This window comes from Phoca vitulina, unplaced genomic scaffold, assembly GCF_004348235.1.
Source record: "Phoca vitulina isolate PV1807 unplaced genomic scaffold, GSC_HSeal_1.0 scaffold83, whole genome shotgun sequence".
NCBI lineage: Eukaryota > Metazoa > Chordata > Mammalia > Carnivora > Phocidae > Phoca > Phoca vitulina.
The window spans coordinates 4,004,513-4,029,226 of NW_022589786.1; the positions used below are offsets into that span (position 1 = coordinate 4,004,513).

Here is a 24,714-nt window from a genome sequence, read left to right on the forward strand (position 1 = left end):
TCTGACCCATTTAGTCTGGGGTGGGGCCTGAGATCAGAGGTTCTCAATCCTGACTGCATGTTAGAATCACCCGAGGAGCTTTGTAAAAATACAGATGCTCAGGCCCCGCCCCAGACGAATTATATCAGGATCTGGGGGGGTGGGGTGTACAGCCTGGGATTGGCATTTAAAAGCTCCCCAGGTGATTCACAGTTGTGAGTCCTGCTCTCAAAGCTGCCTTTCTAACCGTTGTTTTTGATACAGCTGGTCCCAGGACCTCACTGCTCCCCTTTTTGTTCCAGGGAATGTGCCTTCTCAGTACCAGCATCAGAGACTAAGAGGACAACAGATCTTAGAATCTGGAGAGAAGAGAGCTCTATTCCATGTTTTGTGGGCCACAGGACATTATACATAGTGGATTTGAAAGGAAATATTCAACCTCAAACCAAGTCACTACGAGGAGAGGAGGTACATGTAATTCTGGCAGCATCTGAAAAAAACGGGATTCAGGAATGCATTTTGCAAAATTGTGCTTTCCAAGGAGAGGAAAGGAAATGGATTCAAGGCACTATGTTGCAAGGTTCTTGTCAAAGGAAGAAGATCCAAGGACAAATGTTGCAAGACTGTGCTGCTAAAGGAAGTGGCTTTTTAGCTCATTCGATCTGGAACAAAACATAGAGATTATCTTGACCACTCCCTTGGCTGGACAGAAAGGGAAACTAAGGCCTGGGGAGGCGAAGGCATGTGCCTAAGGTCAGGTAGGGCATTGCTGACAGAGCTAGTATTACTAGGCTTCTCAACGGCCTCCTGCCTACAGTCTTTCCTCTAGGCCTCCAGTATCTATCATTTCTGACTTTGCTCCGGCCCCCAGCCCAGCCTCTACGCTCACATTCTCTTGGACAGCACCCCCAGGTCACATGGCGGGACTAAATCGGTGAACCTGGATCTCCACCTGCCAGATAATAGGGGCCAAAGGCAGCGGGAGGCTGGGGCAAGCTGGAAAGGAAGGCGCTGCGTCTGATGATGTGGCCTGACCTCAGAAAGGAAGCCTGGTCACCAAGGGGAATTTCCCCGGGGGTGAGGTCTCATGTCTATGCAAATAATGCAGTCCAATTAACCTGGACCCCAGGATGGGAGAGGGGCCTGGGGAGAGAGGCCCGGGAGACAGGGAAATGGGGAAGGCAAGCGATAGAGCCTGATCACAGAGCCCTGTGCCAGGATCCTCGTATGCTGCATCTCATTTCGTTCCTGCAACAGCCTCCCAGCCCAGGAGAGCTGGGAGCCTGAGGCCCGGTGAGGGGAAGGTACATTTGCCCAAGAGAACGCAGTACCACCCCGAGGGGAGAGCCGGCCTGGGAGAGCCACGAGGAGGGTGGATTTGGAGCTGCCGCTGCTGCTGCTGACCAGAGTGACAGTGACAAGGCTAGAGTCAGAGAACTGCAGCAAAGTTTCATTTTGGGTTTCCATCTCACTCACCTGGGGAGTTTTATCCTGTGGACAGCTAAAACGCAGATGGGGAGATAGTTGACCCTGACCTCCCTTGGGCAAATCCCTGCACTCAGGTTTTCCAAAGCCCATGGGTGGGGTGTGTGGCCCGGGCACTGTTAACCCTTTCACTGCCAGCTTCTAGAACATTCCTAGAAAAGGGAACAGAATGGGATGGGGGCTTTTGAAGGAAAAACCTCTCCCTCCTGTCTCTTGCCATCTCACTCACGTTGAGCCTCACTACTCCAGGAAGACCTCCCTGGGGATTTTGTTCCTTCCGAAGGCTGACCCCACTTGCAGCCTGGTTCTCCGAGGAGCTGCTCCTGCCTCCTCTGAGCAGGGCTGCAAGTAGGAGCAGGGCTCAAGTCAGAGCAGTTGGGTGCTAAGTCTGCCCTCCATAGAGTCCGGTGGTTGGCTCTCCTGTGGAAGAACGTACGTAAGAGAGCAGGCAGGTCACTGATGTCTGGAGTTGTGTGCTAGACACGAAGGCTGTGTGCTGAGCAAAGTACGAGTGCATACACGCCCTGGTGAGTGCATGTGAAAGGCAAGTGTGTGAGAGGCAAGTCTAGGTAGCTGTGCGAAGAGATTCCTGTATGGCCCGTCGTACATGCATGGACGACAATATCTGTACTTCCGAGCAGTGTGTTTGTGGGCGCAATCACTGTATTTTTCCCCACATGGTCTGCAGTGTGTGTTTCTGTGTGTGTGTTACCAGCAGTGTGCTTCTTCCTGATTCTGGATACACACGGTGTGTCCCTGTGGGTATGACTGGCAGTGAGTTGGAATTCTGCGTGTGTGGTAGATAGTATTTATGGGCTTTGAGTGGATACCAGCTGGGTGGGAGAACAGAAATTACTGGCCCGGCACAGGCGTGGGATCTCTAGGTCCATTCCCCACCCTCCCGGCTCCGCCTGTCAGGCCATCCTGTCCCCACCCATGGCTATCTCCAGGTCAAGGTCCATGGTGATGGTAATGGGGTGGCCGCTAGGTGGTTCTGACTGCAGTTGGCAGCACAATAGGCAGATGGTGGTAGCTGGGAGGGGTGAGACCATCCCACAGAAGGAAATGAATGTTCTGGAAACTGCTACAACAGCTGGGCCTCAGGGGGAAGGGTTTGGTTCTGGTTTAGGACTTCTTCGGTCCTTACCTGAGAAGCAGGCACCGGCGGCCTCTGGCATCACATCTTGCTTTTTAAAAGCACTTCCTGCCTCTGGGTCCCCAGGTGATGACATCTGGCTTTGTATCTCTGCTTCCCTCTCTAATCCCCCGCAGCAGGTAGGGCAGCTTCCTGGGTTTCTCACACCGCCACGTCTTTCTTCTCTTTTCTCCATGTCTGCTTCTTCCGTCCTGGCTCATGTCCCCATCCCTCCTTTTCTGAGAAACACTGCAAGCCTGTCCACTGGTCTCCCGGCCAGTTTCCTTCTCCACACTGGCCGCAGAGACCTCTTTCTAAAGACAGCTCTACTCACGCTACCCTTGTCCCTGGCACCTTCGGAGCTGGCCGGGGCCTGGAGGGTAAGGTCCACACTCTAGCCTGGACTCTCTGTGACCCTCCCAGACCGTGTCCTCACGCCCTGGATGTGGGGTCCAAGGCCCCCAGGGGCACTTCCCATGGCCTCCACTTCCCACCTCTGGGCCTTTGCTCCCACTGTTGCCTCTGCCTGGAACTCCCTTTCTCCTTCAATATCCTTTACTGTTGAAGGCATCTCTCCTCACCTTTTGAGGTGCCTCGCACATGCCCCTTTTCCAAGGATCCTGTGTCAGTCCTTCTGTGGTTATCTATGGCCTCTGCACGAGGTACCCCTTGCTCTGTGTCTTGGTTGTATTTTTCTCTTCTTTCCCCACTTAGCTCTTGAGGGGTTAAGGGGCACAGTGTAGGGACTCAGTGGTCATCAGAGGTTGTTGATAGAGACTCCCCCTCCAAGTCCTTCTCTAGGACATGGAATCCAGCCTATGTATTAATACCAAAGACCCAATATGGGGCCCTTATTATGTCCCAGATAGTGTGTTCAGAGGTATCCATGCGTTGCTGTATTTAATCTTCACAAAACCTTGTGAAATAGAAACTTTTGTGATTCCCATTCTACAGATGGGAAAATCAAGGCATAGAGAGGCCAAGTGACTTAGCTACTTCTAAATGGTTGGCTGAGTTTCCAATCCAGCCAGCCTGCCTGCCTCCATAGATAACTGCTGAGTAGAGGGCTCAGTTAGGAACTAGAATTTCCTGCTTGCCTAACTCAGCTGTAAAGTGGGGAAGTCTGCCTGGGGAAACCTGAGGTCTCAGAGGCCTGCTAGAAACACCGATTTGCTGCTTTGGGGTTCTGAAATTCGGGTTGGGCAACTTGACACTTCTCCCTCCCATCCTCAGCGCGGTCTGGCTTCCCTTAATCAAGAGGAGGAGGAAGGGGACGTATCAGTAGTGAGCACAGCAGGAATCAGGAGACCGGGGTGCTGACCCCAGATCCAGCCTTTAGCAATACCATGGTCACGGGGCCTTGATTTTCAAACTCGTGAAACAAGAGCGTTGGTTTGGATGAGCTCTCGGCCCATTTCCGGCTCCATCCATGATGTGTCGCCTGTACCTTCAGGCAGTTTGCTTCACTGCTTGGTCCCTTGGATTCCTCATCAGGAGAATAAGGGGATCACCCCGGCACTACCGCAACTGAAGTCTCGGCTGCGGAGGAGAAGCTCCTCCCGCGGGATTACGGGATTACTGGCTGCTCAGCAAAACCGGGGCACCGGACAGCCAGGGGGTTTCGGACAGCCAGCTGTCCCCACGCTGCTCTCCAACGGCTGGAAATGTGGCCACGGCGGTTCCCGGCAACCCCCTCCCAGCCGGTCACTTGGGACATTTCCTTGTGGCCCCGAAGACCGAGGTCGGAGCACCCCGGTCTAGAACTTCTGAGAATTGCTCCCTCGTTAGGGAAAATGCAGGAGTGGAGGCGGGAGTGGAGGCAGGGGGCGGGGCGAGGAGCTAGAGGCGGGGCGGGGCGGGGCTGCGGGAGGGAGAAGCCGGGGTCCAGGGCAAGAGCGAAGGCAGTGGGAGGTCGGGCCGGGCAGGACTGCAGGACTCCAGCTCGGTCGTCCGCTGAAATGCCAAGCGCCCCGGGGCCAGTCGCTTCCTCTGTGGAAGTGACAGTTGTCTGTAAGTGCGAGAAGGAGGTGAGACTTTCCGAGGGCCCCTTCCACACTGAGAACATCACCATCCTCCTTTTCTCCCTCTTTGAGACAGCAGCGGTCTGGGCTTCTGCTTTCTCTTTCCTTTTAGTTTTAATTTAGTCCCTGCCACTTGTCTCCGTTGAACTTTGGCCACAGAAACGATCTCTGGTGTCACTCAACCCCGCGTTTTGGAGAAGGCTGGGTGGGAGGGACGCTCGTGTGTCAGCTCTTGGGGATCAGGACACAACAGTCTCCCGTGTTACAGCTTTAGCATAAGGCGGGGCATTCGGTCAGTATACGCTGCCTGCATGAATGACCGATGGAGGTGCCCGGGATTCGGAATAGCGGCCACTCCGCCCTCTGCCACAGCTCTAAGGGGGAAAATGTGGCTTGTTCTGCAGGCACCTGGGTCTTACCCCAAGTGGGATTGTTACAACAGCCTCCCAACTGGCCAGCCCTCCTTCACACGTTTTTCTCAAGTGGGTGGCTAGCCACATACTTTCCCTCTCAAGAACCTCCGAAGGCTCCCCCTGCGTTCTAAGAAAAAACCCTGACGGCCTTTGTAACTGGAGGGAGCAAACTCCCATTTCCAATCTCATCTGCCTTGCCCGACAAACCCTGAGGGTCTCCCTCCTACCAGAGACCAATCCCAGACGGCAGCCCACCATAACTGAAAAGTAAGTGAAAACTGCCCGGTGAGGAATTAGAGCGGTCCTGTACATTGCAAGCGCTCCATTTGAGCTCATTCCTGGTTTCCGGGAATTCTAGAAATTCCTGCTCTGCTTGTGTGTTCCCCTTGGCCTCAGGGGGCCTCCCAATTCTATTCCCTCAGATTCCATCACTCTTTCGACTCCAGAGCTATTTTCCTCTTGGCACAAATTTTTAAGGCACTTTCGTGCTTGTCTTTGGATGTCTCTGTGATGTGCAGCTGACTTCTGGACAAGAGAGCTCAGAAATCATCTCGGGATCCACTTACCAGCTTGGGGCCTGCCCCCAGGCTGGTGGTGCTGACAGCCAAATCCAGGCAGGGCAGCCCCCTGCTGAGCGCTTGCAGGTGTCACCTCATCTCCTCCTCAAAAGGCTAGGGGATGGGTGTAACCGGAGGCTCAGAAATGCCATGCTCACGGTCATTTGGTGGCAAAGATCTGACTCCACAGCTCTTAACCACTTTGTTAATTCTATCTTTTGGTAACAGTTGCGTGAAGTTGGGTAAATCCCCCCAAAAAGCTCTCAGCGGACCCTCCTGGTGTCCGGGCTCACAGCCTGGTGAAGAACAAGGTAACCTTCTTGCTTTCAGCCTCATTATGGCAGAGATGAAGATGGGGCTCTTTAAAACTGGTGGGCCCACCCCCACTGTCCAGATGCCCACGGAGGACAGCGGCTGGCCCAAACCCCCCGTTGCCTGGGCAGCTACTACCGCAGACGCGCTCTGAGTTGCCAGCAGAGGTGAGGCCAGTCAGGCCAGGGAGAAGGGCCCTCCAGCCAGCCCGCACCCTCACGGCACTCAGGGGACAGCTTCACACCCAAGTGTCAGAGCAGAAACACAGCTCACAGAAGGGAGACTGAGAAGTTGCAGTTGAGCCTGCTGCTTATCAGTGATCTTCACAAAGGAGAAACTTTCCACAGGCCTCCCCAGATCACGATCGCATCTGGTGCCCTTGAAGAGCTCAAAAGAGGAAGTTTGGGTTGAGTTGTAATGGATGAAGAACGCAGAGAAACATCCAGGCAGCAGAGGGATGAGAGGGAAGCCGAGACCTGGAGGGGGCTGGGCCAGCTTTCGCTCACGCTCTCACTCGGGATTCTCAGGCGACAGGAGGAGGCGAGGACTTACTCCCTGGTGGGTGAATACCTCAGGCTGCAGGTCTAAGTCAAAAACACAGATCCCCCCGGAAATGTGTTTGTGAGTCTGTAGGTCTGTTTTTATTTCAAGAGGGAAGTGGAAAGGGGATGATTTGGGGGCACATCCTACAATGTCAATGTTAAAAGAGAAAGTCAACATCCTTTTGTCCAACTCTCTCATTTTGTAGATAAGAAAAGTAGAGACTCAGGGAGGGAAGGAGATTGGCCAGAAGCTGGAAAGCACGTGCGTGCGGATGCAAATCTGAACCTCGGTATCCAGACTCCTGGTTCCATCTCTCGCGCAAAAACCTGGATGGGGGCGGGTAGTGAAACGGTGGGAGGCCTGGCAATTGGCGGGAAGACACCGACCGTCCCTCCCCTCCCCTTGAACACTCAGCTGGTACCGGCCACCACACCCCACCCATTCAAAGCACACACTCCACTCGTTTCACAGACAGAGGCTCAGTATGTTTCTGGATTTGACAAAGCCCAAACCAGGGCAGTGGCTGCAGCGAGGGACGGAAGCCGAGAAGGGCTGAGGAGGAAGACGGGGAGTGGAGGTGGATGGGATCTGTGGCTACGGTTCTTCAGCTGCTCTCACGGGAGCAGGGTGACCGTGCTGGGCCTTCGGTGGCCTGTGGGAGCGGAAGCCTTCCCTAAACCCCAGTTGAAGACAAGAGCCCCCCCGACCCCCCCCCCCCCACCCATCCCTTCCTTCGTCTCAACAGCTGGAGCAATCAGGCTCGGTCATGGGGGCTGGTGCTCCTGACCAACGCCGGTGGCCCTAGTCCTCGCCTCCACAGATAGCCAGCAGGGCCTTCAGGAAGTCTCCAGAGGTGTCACCCTGGCAGGAGCAGAGGGAGAGCAGTGAGTGAAAACAATCCTGATGGCCTCAATGCCCCTTCCTCCCAGCTGCTGTCAGCGTAATGTCTCCCAAACACATAAATGTGACTGCGTCCTTCTGTGGCTCCCCACTACCCTCAGGAAAATGGCCAAGCTCTCAGCTTGGCTTCAAGGCCTTTTGTGGTCTGGCTTCACCTCCCCCCTCCCTTCTGGGAGCATCTTGCTTCATCTTCCTACTTTAATACCTACCACGCCTCTGACCAGCACGCCCTCTGCACCGCCCCCAAATGCTGCCTGCCCTCTGATGCCCCCTCCTCTGCGAAGTGTTCCTGCCCTCGATTCTTGCCTTCCTCCTCCCACAGCCATTAACACAGGTATGAACCAGACTCCTCATCTGAACAAACACTATGGAACACTTACCGAGTACCAGGCCCTTGCAGGAATTCATGGGAACCTCACTGTCTTTATGACACATCATAATGTCTGGCCTACAGTAGAGCGATGGGAGGCCAGACTCCCCCTCCTTTACAGTGGCTCCTGTCATTTTTATGATATATGCTGTTTTTCTTTTCTTTTATAATTTTTGGTATTTGATTTAAAAAATCATTATTATAAACAATGTAAGTCAAAGGAAAGATTATACGATAAAAATCTCCCATCCCTGACCCCTTTTTCCCCAAATCAAGAGAGGGGCACGGTGACTATTTTCTTGTCTGGGTTTCCAGCAAGTCTGTGCATATACTAACAAGTGTAGGTGTAGAATGTCCCTTTTCTACACACATGGACACACAGCATTCACACTCTTCTGGGACATACATTTTTGACTTTGAGAAGATCCCAAATCAGCACATAGAGCCTCCGCGCACTTTTTCATGGTTGTATCGTATCCTATCCTATGGATGTACCACACTTTCTCTAACCAGTTCTGTAGGAAGGCTTCTAGTCTTTTGCTCCTGTAAACAATGCTGGCATAAATTCATAAATTCTCCACATCTTTGGGAACATGTGCCGCTATGTTTGTAGGATCAATTCCCATATGCAGAATCACCAAGTTCAAAGTGTATGCGTTTAAATTTCTGAAATCTGCCAAATTACCCTTCAAAGATGTGCTACCACTATACATCCCCACCAAGTCTGGGTGAAGCCGCTGTGAGATTTCCCACAGGCTGTCTACCAAGCACAGTATCAAACTTTAAGATCTTGGCCAACCTCTAAGACAAAAAAAATGGGCTCTGTGAGTGAGAGAAGCCAGACACAAAAGATCACATATCACGTGACTCTATTTCTACGAAATACCCAGAAAAGGCAACCCTACAGAGATAGAAAGTCACCTGATGGGTGCTTACCAGCAGGGGTGGAAATAAGTAAGCAGGGACAAGGGATCTTAGTGCGGTGATGGAAATGTTTTAAAACTGCATTGTGGCAATGAGGCATGACTCCTTCAACTTACTAAAAAATATGAAATGCACCTTAAAATAGGTGCACTTCATGGTATATAAATTATGCTTCCATAAAGTTGTCTTTAAAAAGCCCCCCCAAAATGGGCTATTTTATTTAGAAGTCCTTCATTATAAACCTCTGAGCCATCTGGAATTTATTTTTGTATACACAATGAAGTAGTTCTTTCATTTATCAACATCTCTGTTGTCAGAGAGAACTCATAGAGAAAAAGACTGGAAATGGAAAGGACTCGTAATCCCATGGTCAGGGATGTGACGCTCACGCCCTTCCCCACTGATCTCTAGCCCTTCCCCCTTACTTCAATGGCTTGGTGGAGAGACTTGTCGTATTTCTCAATGAACTCCCGCCGGATGTTGAGCAGGTCGATCTCACTCCGGGAGACCATGATCCTGGTGAGGGCCTTCTCATCTGTGCCAGCACCCTGGTGGAGCCAGGGGAGAGGGAGACACAGGGCAGGAGGGGAAATAGGGTCAGGTCAGGCAAGAACTCGTGGGTGTCCATCTGCTTGTCTTCCTTTTCCCTCCCAAACCAGGTGAGATATTCTGCCTCAGTCTTCCACAAATAGTCACCCAGATTCCCCTGTGCCTAGGACTGGCCAGACACAGGAGTTGTAAGAGTTGAATGGTGTGCCCCCAAAATTCTGTCCACCTGGAACCTTACAACATGACCTCATTTGCAAATAGGGTCTTTGCATATGTAATGAGTTGAGGGCACACTGGATTAGGGTGGGCCCCAAATCCAACAACCGATGTCCTTATAAGAAGAGGACACATGGGTATACACACAGAGAAGGTCATGTGAAAATAAAGGCAGAGCCTGAGGGACGCATCCACAAGCCAGGAAACACCAGGATTCCCGGCAACCACCAGGAGCTAGGAGAGATGCACGGGAGAGTTCTCCCCTCAGAGCCTCCAGAAGGAACCTAACACCTTCATTTTTGACATCTGGCCTCTTGAACCACGAGAAAGTAAAATTTCCATCATCAGTCTGTGGTAATTTGTTAAAGCAACCCTGGGAAATGAATAGGGGGCTCAAGGAGCAGCCACAGGACATGGAATGTGTGGGCCCTTCTGCTCCGAGGGAGCTCAGCAACACCATCTTAGGAGTCAAAGCTGGCAAAGGCGAGTGCTCAATGAATGGCCGTCATGTTTGGGGACTGTAGGTGGAGAGGGGTCTCAGGCTCGCTCCCACCAAACAGCCTGCCCAGGCTCTGTCAGCAGCTGAGTCTCCACTCACTGGGCTGAGAGGGTGGCCAGAGCGACCTGGGTTTTCAGGAAGCCAGGGCTAGTCCCGGCGTCCAGCACTGGCTACCTTTGTGATCATTTGTCACAGGAGACACTGTGTCACCTGCTCAACTGTGAGCTCCAAGAGGGCAGAGACTGAGCCCTACTCAGCCCTGTGTCCCCGGAGCAAGTTTCTCAACCTTGGCCTCTGGGGCCATGTCATTCTTTGCTTTGGGGATCCGTCCTGTGCATTGTAGGATTTAACAGCACTCCTGCTATCGTCCTACCAGATGCCAGCAGCAACACTCCCCAAGTAGTGGCGACCAAAATGCGTCTGAACACGGCCAAATGTCCGCCAGGGGACAAAATCACTATCCTAGAGCCAGATACGGGGCAGATGCTGATAAACATCAAGGGGGAAGAAACAGTGGCCACCAGTCCTGACCTAGGGGACTGCACACATCTGTGTTTGTGGGTGGGCAGAAGGGCTGGAAGGGAAAGGAACAGTTTGTTTACCTTCATGGACTTGTAAAGTTTGTCGGCAAAGAAGAGAGGCTTGTTCTTGACACTTTGAACTGGGAGGAAGAGAGAGATGCAGGAAACTTGGTCAGAGGCGGTGTGCCCAGACTATGGGCTGGGCTGTCTTCTCCCACCTCCTCTCCCTCCAGCCTGGGCTGCAGGTCATGGCCAACCCCAGGCTCATACTCAGGGCCTGAGACCTTCACTCCTCCTTCCCGATGCCACCTCCTCTGGCTCGTCCTTCCACTTGGCTCTCACTGGGTTGCAACTCACTTCCTGCTAAGGGGCTTGCAGCTAACCAAGGTCAGTCGAGGACTCAAAGGGAAGAAACTCCTCATTAACCCCAGGCACAGGGCCTCAAACTTCGAAGCGCCTCAGAATCACTGGAGAAATTGATTAAAACTTGGGTTTTAGGTGCCACCCCACAGATTCAGATCCAAGAAATATTTTGCGAAGTGGTTCGCAAAGCGTGGTTCCTGGATGGCTCCAGCAGCGGCATCTGGGAGCCTGGTAGAAATGCAAATTCTCATGGCCCATCCCAGATGGGCTCAGACTGCAACTCTGAAAGGAGGTGGCCAACCTGTCCCACTCCGCCAGGGACATCCCTGGTTCTAGTACAGACCAGAATGGTTGGTCTCCCTACTCGGGTGCAGCCTCATGTTGGAGAGCGACTGATGTAGAGGAAGACTAGGCCAGAGAATGACTGTCTGTAGGTGTAATTTAAGGCACTGTGCCCATCCCTGGGGCTGAGTGTTGCCCCAGAGCCTGCCCACTCTAGCTGCATTGGCAACCCCGGCTCCCCACGTACCCCCACCCCACATAATGCTGCCTGGCTCTACCAGTCCCAGCCCCTTCTCAAGGCCTGGGGGGGCTCCAGCCTTCGGCAGCTGCTGAATTTCAAGGCTCCAGGGCCCACACAGGGATGTCTCAGGCAGCTTAAGGAGCAGGAATCAGACACCTGTATCAGAAATCCAGAATGACTCTGGATATAAAAGTATCTCTGTGAGGAGGGCAGGGGCCAAGAGGCTGGGGTTACACACTCCAAGGGCACAGTCACTCGGGCTATGTGTCATGCACGGGCTCAGGAACCCACGGGAAAGCTCACATCGTACCCCAACCTTCCCAGCTCCTCATGTATAGTGTGTGTGTGTGTGTGTGTGTGTGTGTGTGTGTGTGTATGCACGCGCATGCACACCCTAGTCCTGCAGAACACTGGGCCCCTCCCCGCCTTGCCACCGCTTTCCCCGTGACCTCTCCTGGGGAGAGCTGTTCCGTCATCCTGCCCCGCAACCTGGAACAAGTCTTCACGATAACCCCCCGCCCCCAACCACATGCCGGCAGGACCCCCCCCCAGTGCTGGGGTTTATTCTCTAATACTAGGAGCTCAGGAAGCTGCCAAGGCCACACTTGTCCAGTGAATCTGGCCACGTTCCCAGCACCCCCAGCCTTTTCCCAGGACATCCATCCCCTTCCCTTGGTCCCATCAGTTACCGATGGCCACAAACACGTCCCTGACGTCCCCGGACATCTCCTTCTTGATGGTGTGCTCCACGTCGTAGTTGGTCATCTTGACAAACTCCTGGAAGACTGGCCCCAAGAGAAGCCCCACAGGTGGGGGGAGAACTTCAATTCAGAGGGAGGGGAGAGATCACCATTTCCCTGCCCACCCAGCTCCCCTCGCAGGCCGTGCCCCAGGAAAGGGAAAAGGGACAGCAGGTATGGTCGCAGCCCAGGCCTAAGGCAGGATCGTGGTGGGAGGGAAATTCTGACCTCAAGGCTGCCTTGGTCTCAGAGCCAAATCTGTGTCAAGTCAGATGCTGCCCCAGAGCCTTAGACGCGTTCTAGGAACCTCAGCTGGGGTAGCAAAAGGAGCTTGGGTCCTGGTAAAGGCTCTGCCCTGAGCTCACTGAGTGACCTTGGGAGAACCCCTCCCCCCTTCTGGGCCTCCCCTTCCTCCTGTGTCAAGTTGGGATAGAGATTAATGTAAGTAATCATAACGAGGACACTGAGGAAGTTACCATGCGCCAGGCATTATGCTAAGTGCTTTTCATGCATTATATTTTTTGTATCTTTAGAACAATCACATGAGGTAGAACTAAAATCCCAATTGACAGGTAAGGGAATTAAGGCACAGATATTCGCTAACTTGCCCAAGGTCACACAGCTGATAAGTGGGAGATTCAAATCAAGGCAATCCGGCTCCCAAGTCCATTCTTCCGGCCACTATGCTAAAGCACCTTAAGTATTTTACTCAACAATGCCAGGCAAATCCATGTTAAAGTATAAATGTCCTAGTGACCAGGGCACTTCATGAGCACCTAATGTCAGGTGCGCCCTGCGCATGTGGCCGCCTGGGGCTCCAAGACGTGTAGGTGGTCCTGGTGCCATCAGCACACCTCATTGCCTTGTTCCTGGCAGACATCACCAAAGGGCCATGACACTGAACCTTTGAATCCTCAACGCAGCACTGGAGGCAGCCACCACCAATCTACTGGAGTGGCCTTGGAGGTGGCACCCACCTGCCATCCGTATCCCAGGCATCCCACCTGCTTCCCTAAGGAGGTGAAGGGAGTTGGCCCCAGGCTGAGTGTTAGAGCCAGGACCAGACTCCCCACCAGCCACAATCTTCCGTTGCTGGGGTAAGGAATGGGTGGGTGGACACCTGGCTCCTCTTGTCATAGAGAGCTGAGAGGCTCCCATCAGATTTGGGGACCTTCCTGCTGCATCGGGAAGGGGAGGGATTGAGACCTCACCTCTCCGGAGGTGCGGATAGCTACGTGTGCACAGGATCGTCATGAAACGGGTCTCCAGGGAAGTTTTGTCTCCACTGGGTGTGTCTGCTATTTCCTGCAGATCCCAGGTGGGGGCAAGGATTTGGGAGGGAAAACACCAGAAAGCCTTGGTTATTATGCACTTTCATGTCTTTGACTAGGCTGAGGGTGGTCAGAAGCTGGGCCAACCCACCTAAGGAGGCTGACATTGGCCCCTTCCTTCCTCAGCCTCTGCATCCCCTCCTCCAGTTTCCAGGAACCCTCTGGACTGACACAGGGCGGGGCTTAGCACAGGGCACTTCCACTCTGGCCTCAGGACCTCAAGACTGGGGCCCAAGGGAGGGCAAACAGGCACTGGGCACGGGGACTCGGAGTTCTCCTGTTCTCAAGCCCTTCTGAGAGGTCCTCTGGGGACGCGGGTCTGTCATTGCAAGGAAAATGGCTGAGCCAAGTGTTTCCCCCAGTGTGGCAGACGGGCAAACATATTGTAACACACCGCATATATATGTTCCCACAAGCATCTTCCAGCCAGTTACTAGCTCCATTCATATCGACACTAAACTTCCCTTCAGAAGAATTCATTTCAGATTAAAAAGGATCCATTTAAAGAAAAATACCCACAGCTGGTGGTATATAGCACAAATCATGTGGGAGGTAAGTGGCTGAAATTTGGGAAACACTTGCCTGGCCCATTTTTTACCCAGTGGGGCTCCTAAAAAGTCATGAAAGGGAGAGAGAGAACCTACGGGCAAGCCCCCCAACCACTGCCTGCCTGGCCGCTCGTCCCGCCCAGAAGCACAGCCACTCAGCCCTCACTCGGAGAGGCCATGGAAATCCCCTTGAAGAACAGGACACTCACCAAGATCTCAGCAGCCACCTGAGAGCAGGGAGGAGAGAGAGGAGGGAGAGAGGGAAGGCTTGAGTCAGAGGAGGCCGAGGAGGCTGGGAGAGGGGCAGGGGCAGGGGTCTGGTGGGGAGGGGCAGGAAGGAGGGAAAACACCTTTCCCTGATCTTTGGGCTGGAGCCCCAAATGGGGATAGGCCTGGGAATTAATTTTAAAGTGTTCGCCTGAGGGGTCGGGGAGGACACAGAACAGGGCACTCTACCTGTCACTCCCAGCCACCTAGGGCGACTCCACCCTCAGCCTGCTGGTCTCCACAGAGCTGCCCAGAAGTGAGAACAAGAGAAGTGCTGAATCCCCCACACCCTTTACCGCAAGGGGTCTGAGACCTGCCATTTTACCCCTTTATGTTATGGGCAGGAGAGACAGGGAAGCTGAGGCTGGAAGGGGAGGGGACTTGTGGGGGGGCACACAGCCAAAATCAGGTGGGAAAATGCCAGCTCTCCAGTCATTTTACAAGGGTGACTTGATCACTGCATTATGCTGAGTCCTTAGGACGCGATTCTGTTAGGCAAGCAGCAGTGCCTTGAGGGCCTGGGAACAAAATCTAGGCAGCCCCGTGTGCCCCAGATTGGGTTTTGCCCTTGCCTGTCTCCCTACAACTCTACTGACCACTTGATTCTATTGGGCAGACCCAAACCATCCTCCTTGTAAACTTCACAATAGCCTTATGCTTTAAAAAGCTCTTTTCAGGGCACGTGGGTGGCTCAGATGGTTAAGCGTCTGCCTTCGGCTCAGGTCATGATCCCAGGGTCCTGGGATCGAGTCCCGCATCGGGCTCCCTGCTAGGCGGGGAGCCTGCTTCTCCCTCTGCCTCTGCCTCTCTCTCTCTCTCTCTCTCTGACTCTCATGAATAAATAAATAAAACATTTTTTTTAAAAAAAAGCTCTTTTCATTATATACACTAGCAATGTCTTTCAAAATTTTAAATGCACGTGACATTTGATCAAGCAATTACGTTGCTAGGAAAGCCTTTCAAGATATCATGCAAGGGTGCTCACTGCAGCATTCTTCGTAATAGAGAAAAACTGGAAACTACCAATAGATGATCTGTTAAACAGACTATGGTTATTCAATAATGGAAATCCACACAGCTATTAAAAAGAATGAGTCTACAGTGCCCATAAGGAGAGTTTCCCCTTAAATTAAGCAAAAAAGTAAAGTATAGCATATTGTTTACAACAGTGTTCCTTTTATCTAGATAAGAAAAGATAAATGCACTCTTGAAAAGACAAATGTCACTCTTCCATATTTGATGGGAAGTCATGCTAAAGGCATGGTCAAGATGCCATGGGCAGTGGTGTTACCTTTGAGAAGGACTGGGAAAGCTTTTGCATTTGATTTTTCCTGAAATGTTTACATTTTCTCAACATGCAAGTATGTTCTTTTGATGTTTTATTTTAATGTCAAATAGGAATTATCAGGGCCACTGGGATCATGGGATACCTCTGGTTTTTATTCATCCCTTTCTGTATTAAAAACCTAGTTGAAATTTGAGGACATTATGGTAAGTGAAAATAAGCCAGTTATAAACGGGTAGATACTGTAGGACTGTAATTACACACAGTCCCTAGCATAGTCAGATTCGGAGATAGAAGGTAGAATTGGTGGTTGCCAGGGGCTGGGGGAGGGGGAGGGGCAGTTACTGTTTAATGAGAACAACACAGTTTCAGTTTTACAAGATAAAGAGAGTTCTGGAGATGGATGGTGGTGATGGTTGCACAACAATGTGGATGTACTTGATTGACGTCACTAAACTTTACACTTAAAAATGGTTGAGATGGCAAATTTTACTATGTGTCATGCTTTATTATGTATTATGTGCATTTTACCACAATTTTTAAAAAGCGATGCTAAAAAATACCTGTGTTTTTTTTTTTTAGAGAGGGAGCAATTTTAAAAATCAAACAAAAGGGGCACCTCGGTGGCTGATTCGGTTAAGTGTCTGACTCTTGATTTCAGCTCAGGTCGTGAGATCGAGCCCTGCGTAGGGCTCCACACTGGGCGTGGAGTCTGCTTAAGATTCTCTCTCTCCCTCTCCCTCTGCCTCTCCCCTCCCCTCCCTTTTTTTCCTCTCTCTCTCTCTCTTTCTCTCTCTCGCCCCCTCTAAAAAAAAAAAAAAAATCAAACAAAAAAGAATCTAACGTGCCATTCTTCATTTATTTGGGTCAGAGAACCCCAGACATATTTGTTTTGTCAGAGCATCTTTAAGACAATAATATGTGTAATATGATAAATGCAGTAGGCTACTAAAACAAATATCCAAATACTCAACATTAAGGCTTTTCCTTATTAGCCTAGCTACTTCACGCAAAAATTAACCTGGGAAGTTCCTCCAAAACCTAAACATAAGAGTTATCCTATGACCCGGCAATTCCACTCCTATCTACCTGGGAGACATGAAAATATACGTACACAAAAAACATGTACACACATGTTTACAGCAAGTAGCATTATTCTTGAGAAGTACCTCAAATGTCAAGGAGCTGCTGAATGCATACCAAAAGCTGATATGGCCATGCAATGAAATATTATTTGGCAGCAGAAAGGAATGAAGTAGCAATACAGCCTAAATACGAATGTTGGAAATAGTAAGTGAAAGAGACCAGTCACAAAGGGCCACATACTGTATGACACCATTTATATGAAATAGGTGAGCCTAAAGAGACAGAAAGTAGATTAGTGGTTACGCAGGGTGGGGAAGAAATGAGGAGCGAGTACAGGTTTCTTTGGGGGTGATGAGACGTTCTAAAATTGACCTGTGGTGATGGTTGCCCACGTCTGTGAGGACGCTACAAGCCACTGAAGTGTTTGCTTTCAATGCGCTGATAGCATGGTGTCTGGGTTCAATTTCAACAAAACTGTTATATTACAAAACAGCCTGGGGATTGAATCATCCTGAACTGGCCACAGGTCTTCACTTCCCTCTGGATTAGACTGCCTATGTTATTTGTTGCTCAAACTGGAACACGGAGAAAGGGAAGTGGTCAGCGATCCCTGTGGGACCATGGGTGAACATCGCGCACTCGTATGCACCGCGGTCGCAGACCCGGACCTCCAAGAGCTCGGGGGCGTGCTGGACGCCCAGGGTAGAGTGTGGGAAGGAGGAGGCGTGACACAGACTCTGCCAAGTCCCCCTGTGCGTCATCTTCCTAGGAGGAACCTGGCCCTGCAGATCGAACGCCTTCCCTTTCTGTGCACATCCTCCTCTGGCATTCACATTTCGCCTCCAGAAAACCTATCTAAGGAAAACACTCCTGCATACGAGGGAAGAGTTGGTGACCAGGAAGAGGGCTGTTCAAATAAAGCTTGGTAGTAGCTTCTTAAGTGGAATAGGACATGGCCATTAAGTGACGTCGGTTTTTAAAAATAGTATGAACCGCATTCACGGCACATTACTTTCTAACTGTTCTTAATCAGGGATCCACTTATATATACGCATAAAAAGACAACTAGAGTGACATATTCCAAAATATTAACAATGGCTGTCACCAGTAGGTTATGGATTGATTGACTGATTGGTCTGTTTATTTATTTAGGCTTGTCTCTATTTTCTAGAGTTTCTACAAAAGGATAGGTCTTACTTTAGAAACCGAATATTCTGGCTCTAAGAAAATGAGTCCCCACTAAGACTAATCAGGGTCCAGCGTCTGTGAATCTGGACAGGCAGCTGAGTTGGGCAGGGCTCCCTTGTTTCTGCACCCCCAGGTTCTCTCTCACCCCTTCTCCTCTGCAAAGTGTTTGCCAATGCAGCCCACCACTGCCCCCTGCTGGCAACAACTGGAAGCACACCCCCCCAGCACAGCACCCAGGTGGAAGCATTCCCTAGAGGGTGAATTTCAGGGTAGAGGATGGCTTTGGGGTGAGCTCTAGGGAGGAAGCCAGGATCAAAGACCTTCAAGGGCGCAATGAGACTACTACAAAGTGTATTTGTAGTAGTACTTAATACATATCTGTTGAGTAAGTGAATGAAATGTGGCCTCAACAGACCACCCTAGGGGCTGGGTTCCCAAGTGAGCCCTCATAAACACACTCACATGCAGCTGGAAAACCACATTTAAATGCAGCCCTGCAGCTTCAGACAGCTGCATTCCAAACCGGGGGCTGCATAATTGGAGAGTAGCAGCTACCTGGTCCAGAGGCTGTAGGGAAATTGCTGTACTGGGTCCTGGAGGATATCAAATAGTAGGAACCTAGGCTTTGGAGTCACGTGGGCCTGGGTTCAAATCATACCACAGCCACTTAGAAACCATACCCTTGGATAGGAGTTTCATTTTCCTCCAGTAAAAAAGGGGGCATAATAAAGTATAAAATAGTCTTAGCATCATGCTCAGTACTTAGTATGCATTTTATAGTTTTGTAACTGTCGGGTTTATAGCTAAGGCTTCTTGCAGCTCAGATGCTGCTGTAACACTCCACACTTTTCTGTAAGTGGAGCAGGGCACGGAGCTGGTGCCTCCACTCCCCATCCAACAGGGCTCTTTTCAACCCAGCAACTGTCGAGGGAGGGGGCCGGATCTGCAGTCGGTGATGTCTGTGCCCAACGCCTGGACCTGGGCCAGGCCAGAGGGTGCGGCGAGCAAGGCACAGGCGAGTGGGGACGGTGCACGGGGCCTGAAGAGGGACTGCCCAACCATAAGGACCCTTAGGGGATGTGGGGTTGTCCAGCCTCCATGAGAAACCATCTCCAGACCTCAAGCTCCTCAGCCTAGGGGGCATGGCAGAAACAGACCAGCCAAGTGACCCAAGAGAACCCCTGACTCCCTTATTCATTTAATAACAAATATTTACTGAGTTCTGACCATGTGACCACCTGGGATGCATCAGTGAGCAAAACAAAGATCCCAGCCCTTGATGAACTCACTTTTAGGCTCTCTCAGAACACTTCCTTCAACCTTGGTCCCATTTCATAGATAATAAACTGAGACCATTAGCACCTAGGCCCCCTTCCTAGCAAGCTCCCCAGACCTGCTCCCTCTGGCTCAATTCTACCCGGGCCACTGATTTGCTGTGTGACCTTCAGAAGTTATTCCTCCCTCTATGGGCCTCCATTTTCCCACTGTAATATAAAGAGTTTGACCTGGCTGATCTGTAAGTCCCTTCCAGCTCTGAAGGTCTGGGGGCTCTCAGCCTACTTTCCACATAGGAAATGCCGGTAAGACCAGCACTGCACTCATGAGAATCTTTCTGAAAGTTGTGAAAATACTCAGTCTCGCTTCTAAGGGTAGAGAGGTGCAAGGGGTCCACAAGTCTAAGGGTTCACCAATTGAATCAGCCATGTCCCTGCCAGGAACCTTCCCCACTCCTGGACAGCCAGGGCCTGGCATGGACAGACATGAGCTGGAGCCACTTGGAGGGGGCGGTTCTCACCTGGGCATCTTCCCGGGCCTGGTCCCGGTCTTCTCCTGCCTCCTCACGGTTCCCCTGCAACAGGACCAGCGAGAAAGGTCAGTCCCCAAACATCCACCCTCTTTGTCCCTCAGCAGCCACAGGACCTTGGCTCAGCCACTCTGCCTCTCTGAACCCTCTTCCTGAGCTATAACAGGGGGACAATGATCCTGCCCTCATGGGGGAGTCTGTGGTGAACATTACATTTGAAGACACTCAGCTCAAGGTGACTCAGACACAAGGATCTTCAATACTGTGCGTCAGAGCCTAGTGTCTGGGCTGCAGGAATACAAGTGATGGCGAAGGAAACCTGCAGGTAACATGCGGGTCACGCACATGGCCTTGTCCTATCAGCTGGGAGCCCAAAAACCCAGGCTGAGGGCCATCAGGGAGGGCTACCCGGAGAAGTGGCCAGCTTTGAAAAGTAAACAGAGGAAGAAGGCCTTACACGAGCCAGTCATGGCCTCAGCAGTGGGACCAAGAAGGCAAGTGGGGAGGACACCCTTTCTTCATTAGGACTGGGCTCCTAGCTCCCTGCCCCTCTCCCAGCCAGGCAGGCATTGGGGCCACGAACTCACCGTGGCCAGAGAGATAAGGATCCTCTTGAAGTGGCCGGACGTGTCTGAGCTCAGAGCATCCTCTAGGGACTTGTGATAGTCTGAAACAGAGAAAGGGGGTGTGGGCAGCTGCTGGCTAAGGATGGGGGGTGCTTCTAGAAGCTGGTTCTTGGCAGCAACCTGCCATGCCACTGCGGATCTTGACACACTGACGCCCCAGTCCATCGCCTCCCTCCCCGTCCCAGCTGAGGGCTCCTGGAATCCTGCCTCTCCTGCTTCACAGCCACCCTGTCCTCCCTCGCCTACCTTCCCTCCCGTAGGACAGGCGCCGGACCCACAAACTCTGGCCACAGGTCTGGCCAGGTCACTCCCCCACTCAAAATTTCTACCATTTTAAAGCTGCTTACCAGGGGAAAAGTTTAAACATTTCTGACTGGTACTTAGGATTCTTCAAAATAATATTCTGACCGAGCACAGGCCTTCTGAACGAGGGCCTGGAGTGACTGCATAGGCTGCCCACCCAGGAGGCCGCCCTCCGGCTCCCCAGCAGCCTGGACACGCTCTCCTCTCACTCCTCCCCTCCAGCCGGGACTCTCTGCATGGGGTGCCCTTTTCTCAGGCACAGGGCTGGGCATCCCCAGGGGCTTATCAAAGCCTCATGCCTGTGGGGTGAGCTGGCTCTTTCGCCACCACCTCCCAGTGGTGCTGGGCCCAAGGCCTCCCACACTCACCTTCCTTATAGGCCTCACAGATGGCCCGGATTTCCGCATTGGTCCGAGTAGCGAGGATTTCAATGAGAGCCTTTTCATCGGTGCCAGCCCCCTAGAATGTCAAGACCAAGAAGACTTGAACCACAGCCCTGACCCCCATGCAGAGACCCGAGGAGCCCTGGCCAAGAAGGCCCCTGTTCAAGAAACCACCCAGGAGGCAAACGCTCAGACCACCAAGCCTTCCTGGATTTTCTCCTTACCCCCAGACCAGAGACAGCACAATCAGGGCGGAACATGCCAGCTTGTCAAGATTTCCAGAACCTCCCATGAGAATTGCTTTGGACCAAAAATTAAAAAGGAAAGAATATATGGTCTATAGGCATGTGTATATTAAAAAGCATACACACATATGTATCTGAATAGAAATATTTATGTTTAAGTATATAACAAGAACAGAGATCATGCATTATAGTGTAACAGTGATTGTGGTCTCTGGGTGGGCGAAGGATCACAGGCGATTTCTCGTTTCTTCTTTTTTGCTCTGTGTAGACTTTCTCACATATTATTTTGTCAGAAGAAAAAAGGGTTTTGTGCTTTAAGGGAAAATCATGCTGTGTCTGTTGATATTTGCATTTGAGGAGTGATCTAGGGACCGACACATTAGGTCCTCTAGACTGAGACAGCTCTGGGAAACAGCTGCTCAAAGGTCCTCACTTTGGGGGAGGGGAGGGAGGCAAACGAGACGGACGGATCGATAGATTCAAGTATCTGTTGAACACCTGCAATGTGCCCGTCACTGCACAAGCCGCTGCGGCCACAACTATAAAAAAAAGTTAAGGAAGCACATTCACTGCCCTTAGAGGTCAGTGCCTGTGCGGCGGCCAGTCCCCACTGTGGGAATGGAAAGGGCTGGGTCAGTTTAGCTCACTAGTCCCTTCAACGTCTAAACTCCATGTTTTCAAATCCTTTGTTTTTTTGTCTAGGCATTTTAAAAGGACGAGAACCTCAATTTGCTTTGCCCAGGGAAATGTCTGTTCTTCCCTGAATCCTCCAGGGGCCCAAAGCCCTAGTGGTGTCATGTGGTTTTCACGTCAGGCTCCAGAGTCCGACAGATTGGGTCTGAACCCTGGCTGTTAAACCTCGTAATGCTGTGACTTTGATCAAGCGATTTAGGCTGAGCCTGACTTTCCTCATCTGTAAAATGGGGACAAAACGATAGCCTTGCCTTGTGGGTTGATGAGACAAGGAGCTGGGCCCAGGACGGGTCTCTGTATGCTCTAACGACCGAGAGGAGCCCCGGACAGCTGGTGCCTTGGGAAGCAAAGCAGCTGCAGCAAGAGCTGGGCCGGGACACCATGTCCTTTCTTGCTAAGCAGTCGTCAGAGTTAACAGTGACCTTCACACCCGTGACCTTGCTTGACCCACTCCAATGCTTGAAGGGCAGGGATGATTGCCGAAGGCATGGAAGTTTAGAAAGTGTAAGGGGCCCAACATCACAGAGTGAGTTAGTGGCAGGCCTGGACTAGAATACAGACTCCGACTGCTGGTGTTTCCCTGCCAGACCCATCCTGCTTCCTCCAGCTGCTCCTTGAGATCCCTCTGACACCACTGATTACTGGGCATGTGACCTCACTTGAATCAACCAGAGTAGAAGCCAAGACTGGTGGAACTCCTGGGGAGAAGGAACAGAGGTGCTCACTGGTAGGACATACAAGCACGAGGAGAAAGGCTCTCTGAGAGTGAGGCCACCACAGGAGAGAGCCAACCAAGGTAGGGGAGAAACAAGAGTCCATATAACATTATTCGAGTCCCTGGATTCAGGCACGTCTAAAACCAGATGGAGTCCTGTATCTTTCAGTTATGGGAACCACGTCCCCTTTGGTGTTCATGCCAGTTTGAACTGGGCGTGGGAAGGGCTCTGCCAAGCAGCTACAGCCAACCCACACCTGGGCTTGTGGGGAGCACCTGTGTCACCCCAACACCTGCAGACTGGATCCCATCCCTTTGGTGCCCCCACCATACCTCCATGGCCTTCTTCAACTGCTTGGCATCGTAATGGGCCGGTGGCATCATGAGCCCTAGAATCAGCCTCGCCAGGTCTCCAGAGATCTCAGACTTCAGGTCAGCCATCAAGTCCTACAAAGGGCAGGGCTGAGGTCATGCCGACATCAGCGCATGCTGCCGTGTGACCCAGGACAGGGAGATGCGGAATGAGGAAACAGGGGCTCCGTGTGAATGCAGGGGATGGCGGGAGCCCGCATCTGTCTCTGCTGATGTTTACTCCTTAGAGGACAGCAAAGAGGGCAGGGGAAAAAACCCAAGCAGCGGGAAGATCCACTCTCCTTGGTGGCAAGGAGACAGGACAGGAAAGGGGGCAGGGCTGGAGGCCATCATTCCCACCCTGGGGGTGACTCGCCAGCTCCCCACGAAGGCACGGTAATCACTGACGCTCAACCTTGAAGCCTCTGGAACTTCGAGATCCAGAAAATGCTGTGTGAAAGCAACTCATGTCCCTCATCTCAGCCCTGCGCTGAACCATTCCCACAGGCATTGATCCCAAGGAACTGGGGGATGGACAGAATGTGTTGCAGGCAGCCCAAAACCAATGAGGGTGGTATTCCAAGAACAGGTGACCGTGAAGACCCGGGCGCCCAGGTGCACGGAGCTGGCTGTCACAGGCCAAGCCCCGGGGCGGGGGAGGGGGTGCAGGGCCCCGGCTGAGGCCTCACCCGGCCGAAGTGGGACTTGAAGATCTGGCGGATCTGCTGCCGCTGGGCGTTGCTGCGGTGCGTGATGATGTTGATGATGGTGTCCTCGTCAGTTCCTGAATCACCCAAGCCGCGTGGCTCAGAGGGAGGCCATGGCCCAGCTTCCCCACATCCCCCTGCCCATGGGCTGCACTGATCTTTGTGAGGGCAGAAGCCTGGCTAGAGCTCCAAGCGCCTGCAGGAGCCCTGCCTCTGGCCCACACCGCTGACTTAGCCCAGGCTCCTCCCTGCACTGCCTTCTGTGGGGTCACTGCTGAGAAGACCCCCAGGGGAGCAGAGAGCCCTGCCTGCGGTGAGTCAGGGCCTCTGGTCCAGCCCTGCTTCTGGCCGTGGTGGAGCAAGGCCTGGCCCCTGTCTGGGGCTCAATTTCCACACCTACGCCACGAAGTGGCCGAGTGGCTACTAAGGGATCCTTCCAACCTGGCATTCTAAACCCCATGGGGACCCCGGGTGCTTTCTCTTCAACTCCCCGGGAGCTGGAGCCCAAGTCCTTCTAACCGGTGCAAGTCAACTCTGGAAGACGGCAGGACGCCACTGCCCGCCTCTCGGATTAATGCCTTCGACCTCAGAGCCGGCACAGGACTCTACCTTTCCAGTACGCCTGTATTCTCACAGTCCTACATATGCTCGGTGGGTATTACCATTCCCAAGAGACAAATGAAGATGAGGCCCAGAGGGGGAGGATTTAAGCCAAGGCCTCTGGGAGGTGCCGTTAGATGGGCAGGGGCGAGGGAGGGGGAGTGACGGAGGCCAAACCTGGACGCTCCGTCCCCGCTGGCCTTTCTGAGAACAGGGCATCCACCCATAGAGTAGCTCTTCCCACTAGCTCCAAACGGAGGCCCTGAAGGGGGAGCCAGCAGGGGGCGCTCCCGTCCCAGAATTGGGTCTGTATCTCTTCTACACTTGGGGAAATGGACGCTTGGAGGCACTGAAGGACCTGCCCAAAGTCACACGGTGAGTCTCAGGCAAAGCCAGGGGGAGAACCCAGGCCTTAAGCCCTAGTACCTTCTTCTACACCAGGACACTGGTCCTGACAGGCTGGGGACATCGTGGTCTCAGGGAAGGGCTTGTGCCCAGTTCCTTACAAACTCCCTCACTCCCCTCCTCCCCA

General features: G+C 52.3%; 1 protein-coding gene across 3 annotated transcripts in view; it reads right to left on the reverse strand.

Annotated features, from left to right (window-relative positions):
- Window positions 1–6,524: 6,524 nt before the first annotated feature.
- Window positions 6,525–24,714, reverse strand: part of ANXA6 (annexin A6) — a 46,385-nt gene continuing 28,195 nt past the window's right edge. For 2 of the 3 annotated variants that reach the window (XM_032395240.1, XM_032395242.1), the window contains exons 16-26: window positions 23,565–23,659; window positions 22,858–22,971; window positions 20,857–20,947; window positions 20,147–20,226; window positions 19,551–19,604; window positions 14,139–14,156; window positions 13,262–13,355; window positions 12,000–12,095; window positions 10,506–10,564; window positions 9,065–9,187; window positions 6,525–7,306 (exon numbers count right to left, since the gene is read on the reverse strand). In XM_032395240.1, the coding sequence (XP_032251131.1) occupies window positions 7,247–7,306; window positions 9,065–9,187; window positions 10,506–10,564; window positions 12,000–12,095; window positions 13,262–13,355; window positions 14,139–14,156; window positions 19,551–19,604; window positions 20,147–20,226; window positions 20,857–20,947; window positions 22,858–22,971; window positions 23,565–23,659 (884 nt within the window). In that variant the 3' untranslated portion in view covers window positions 6,525–7,246. The remainder of the gene's footprint in view (window positions 7,307–9,064; window positions 9,188–10,505; window positions 10,565–11,999; window positions 12,096–13,261; window positions 13,356–14,138; window positions 14,157–19,550; window positions 19,605–20,146; window positions 20,227–20,856; window positions 20,948–22,857; window positions 22,972–23,564; window positions 23,660–24,714) is intronic. The other variant, XM_032395241.1, reaches the window with a different exon arrangement.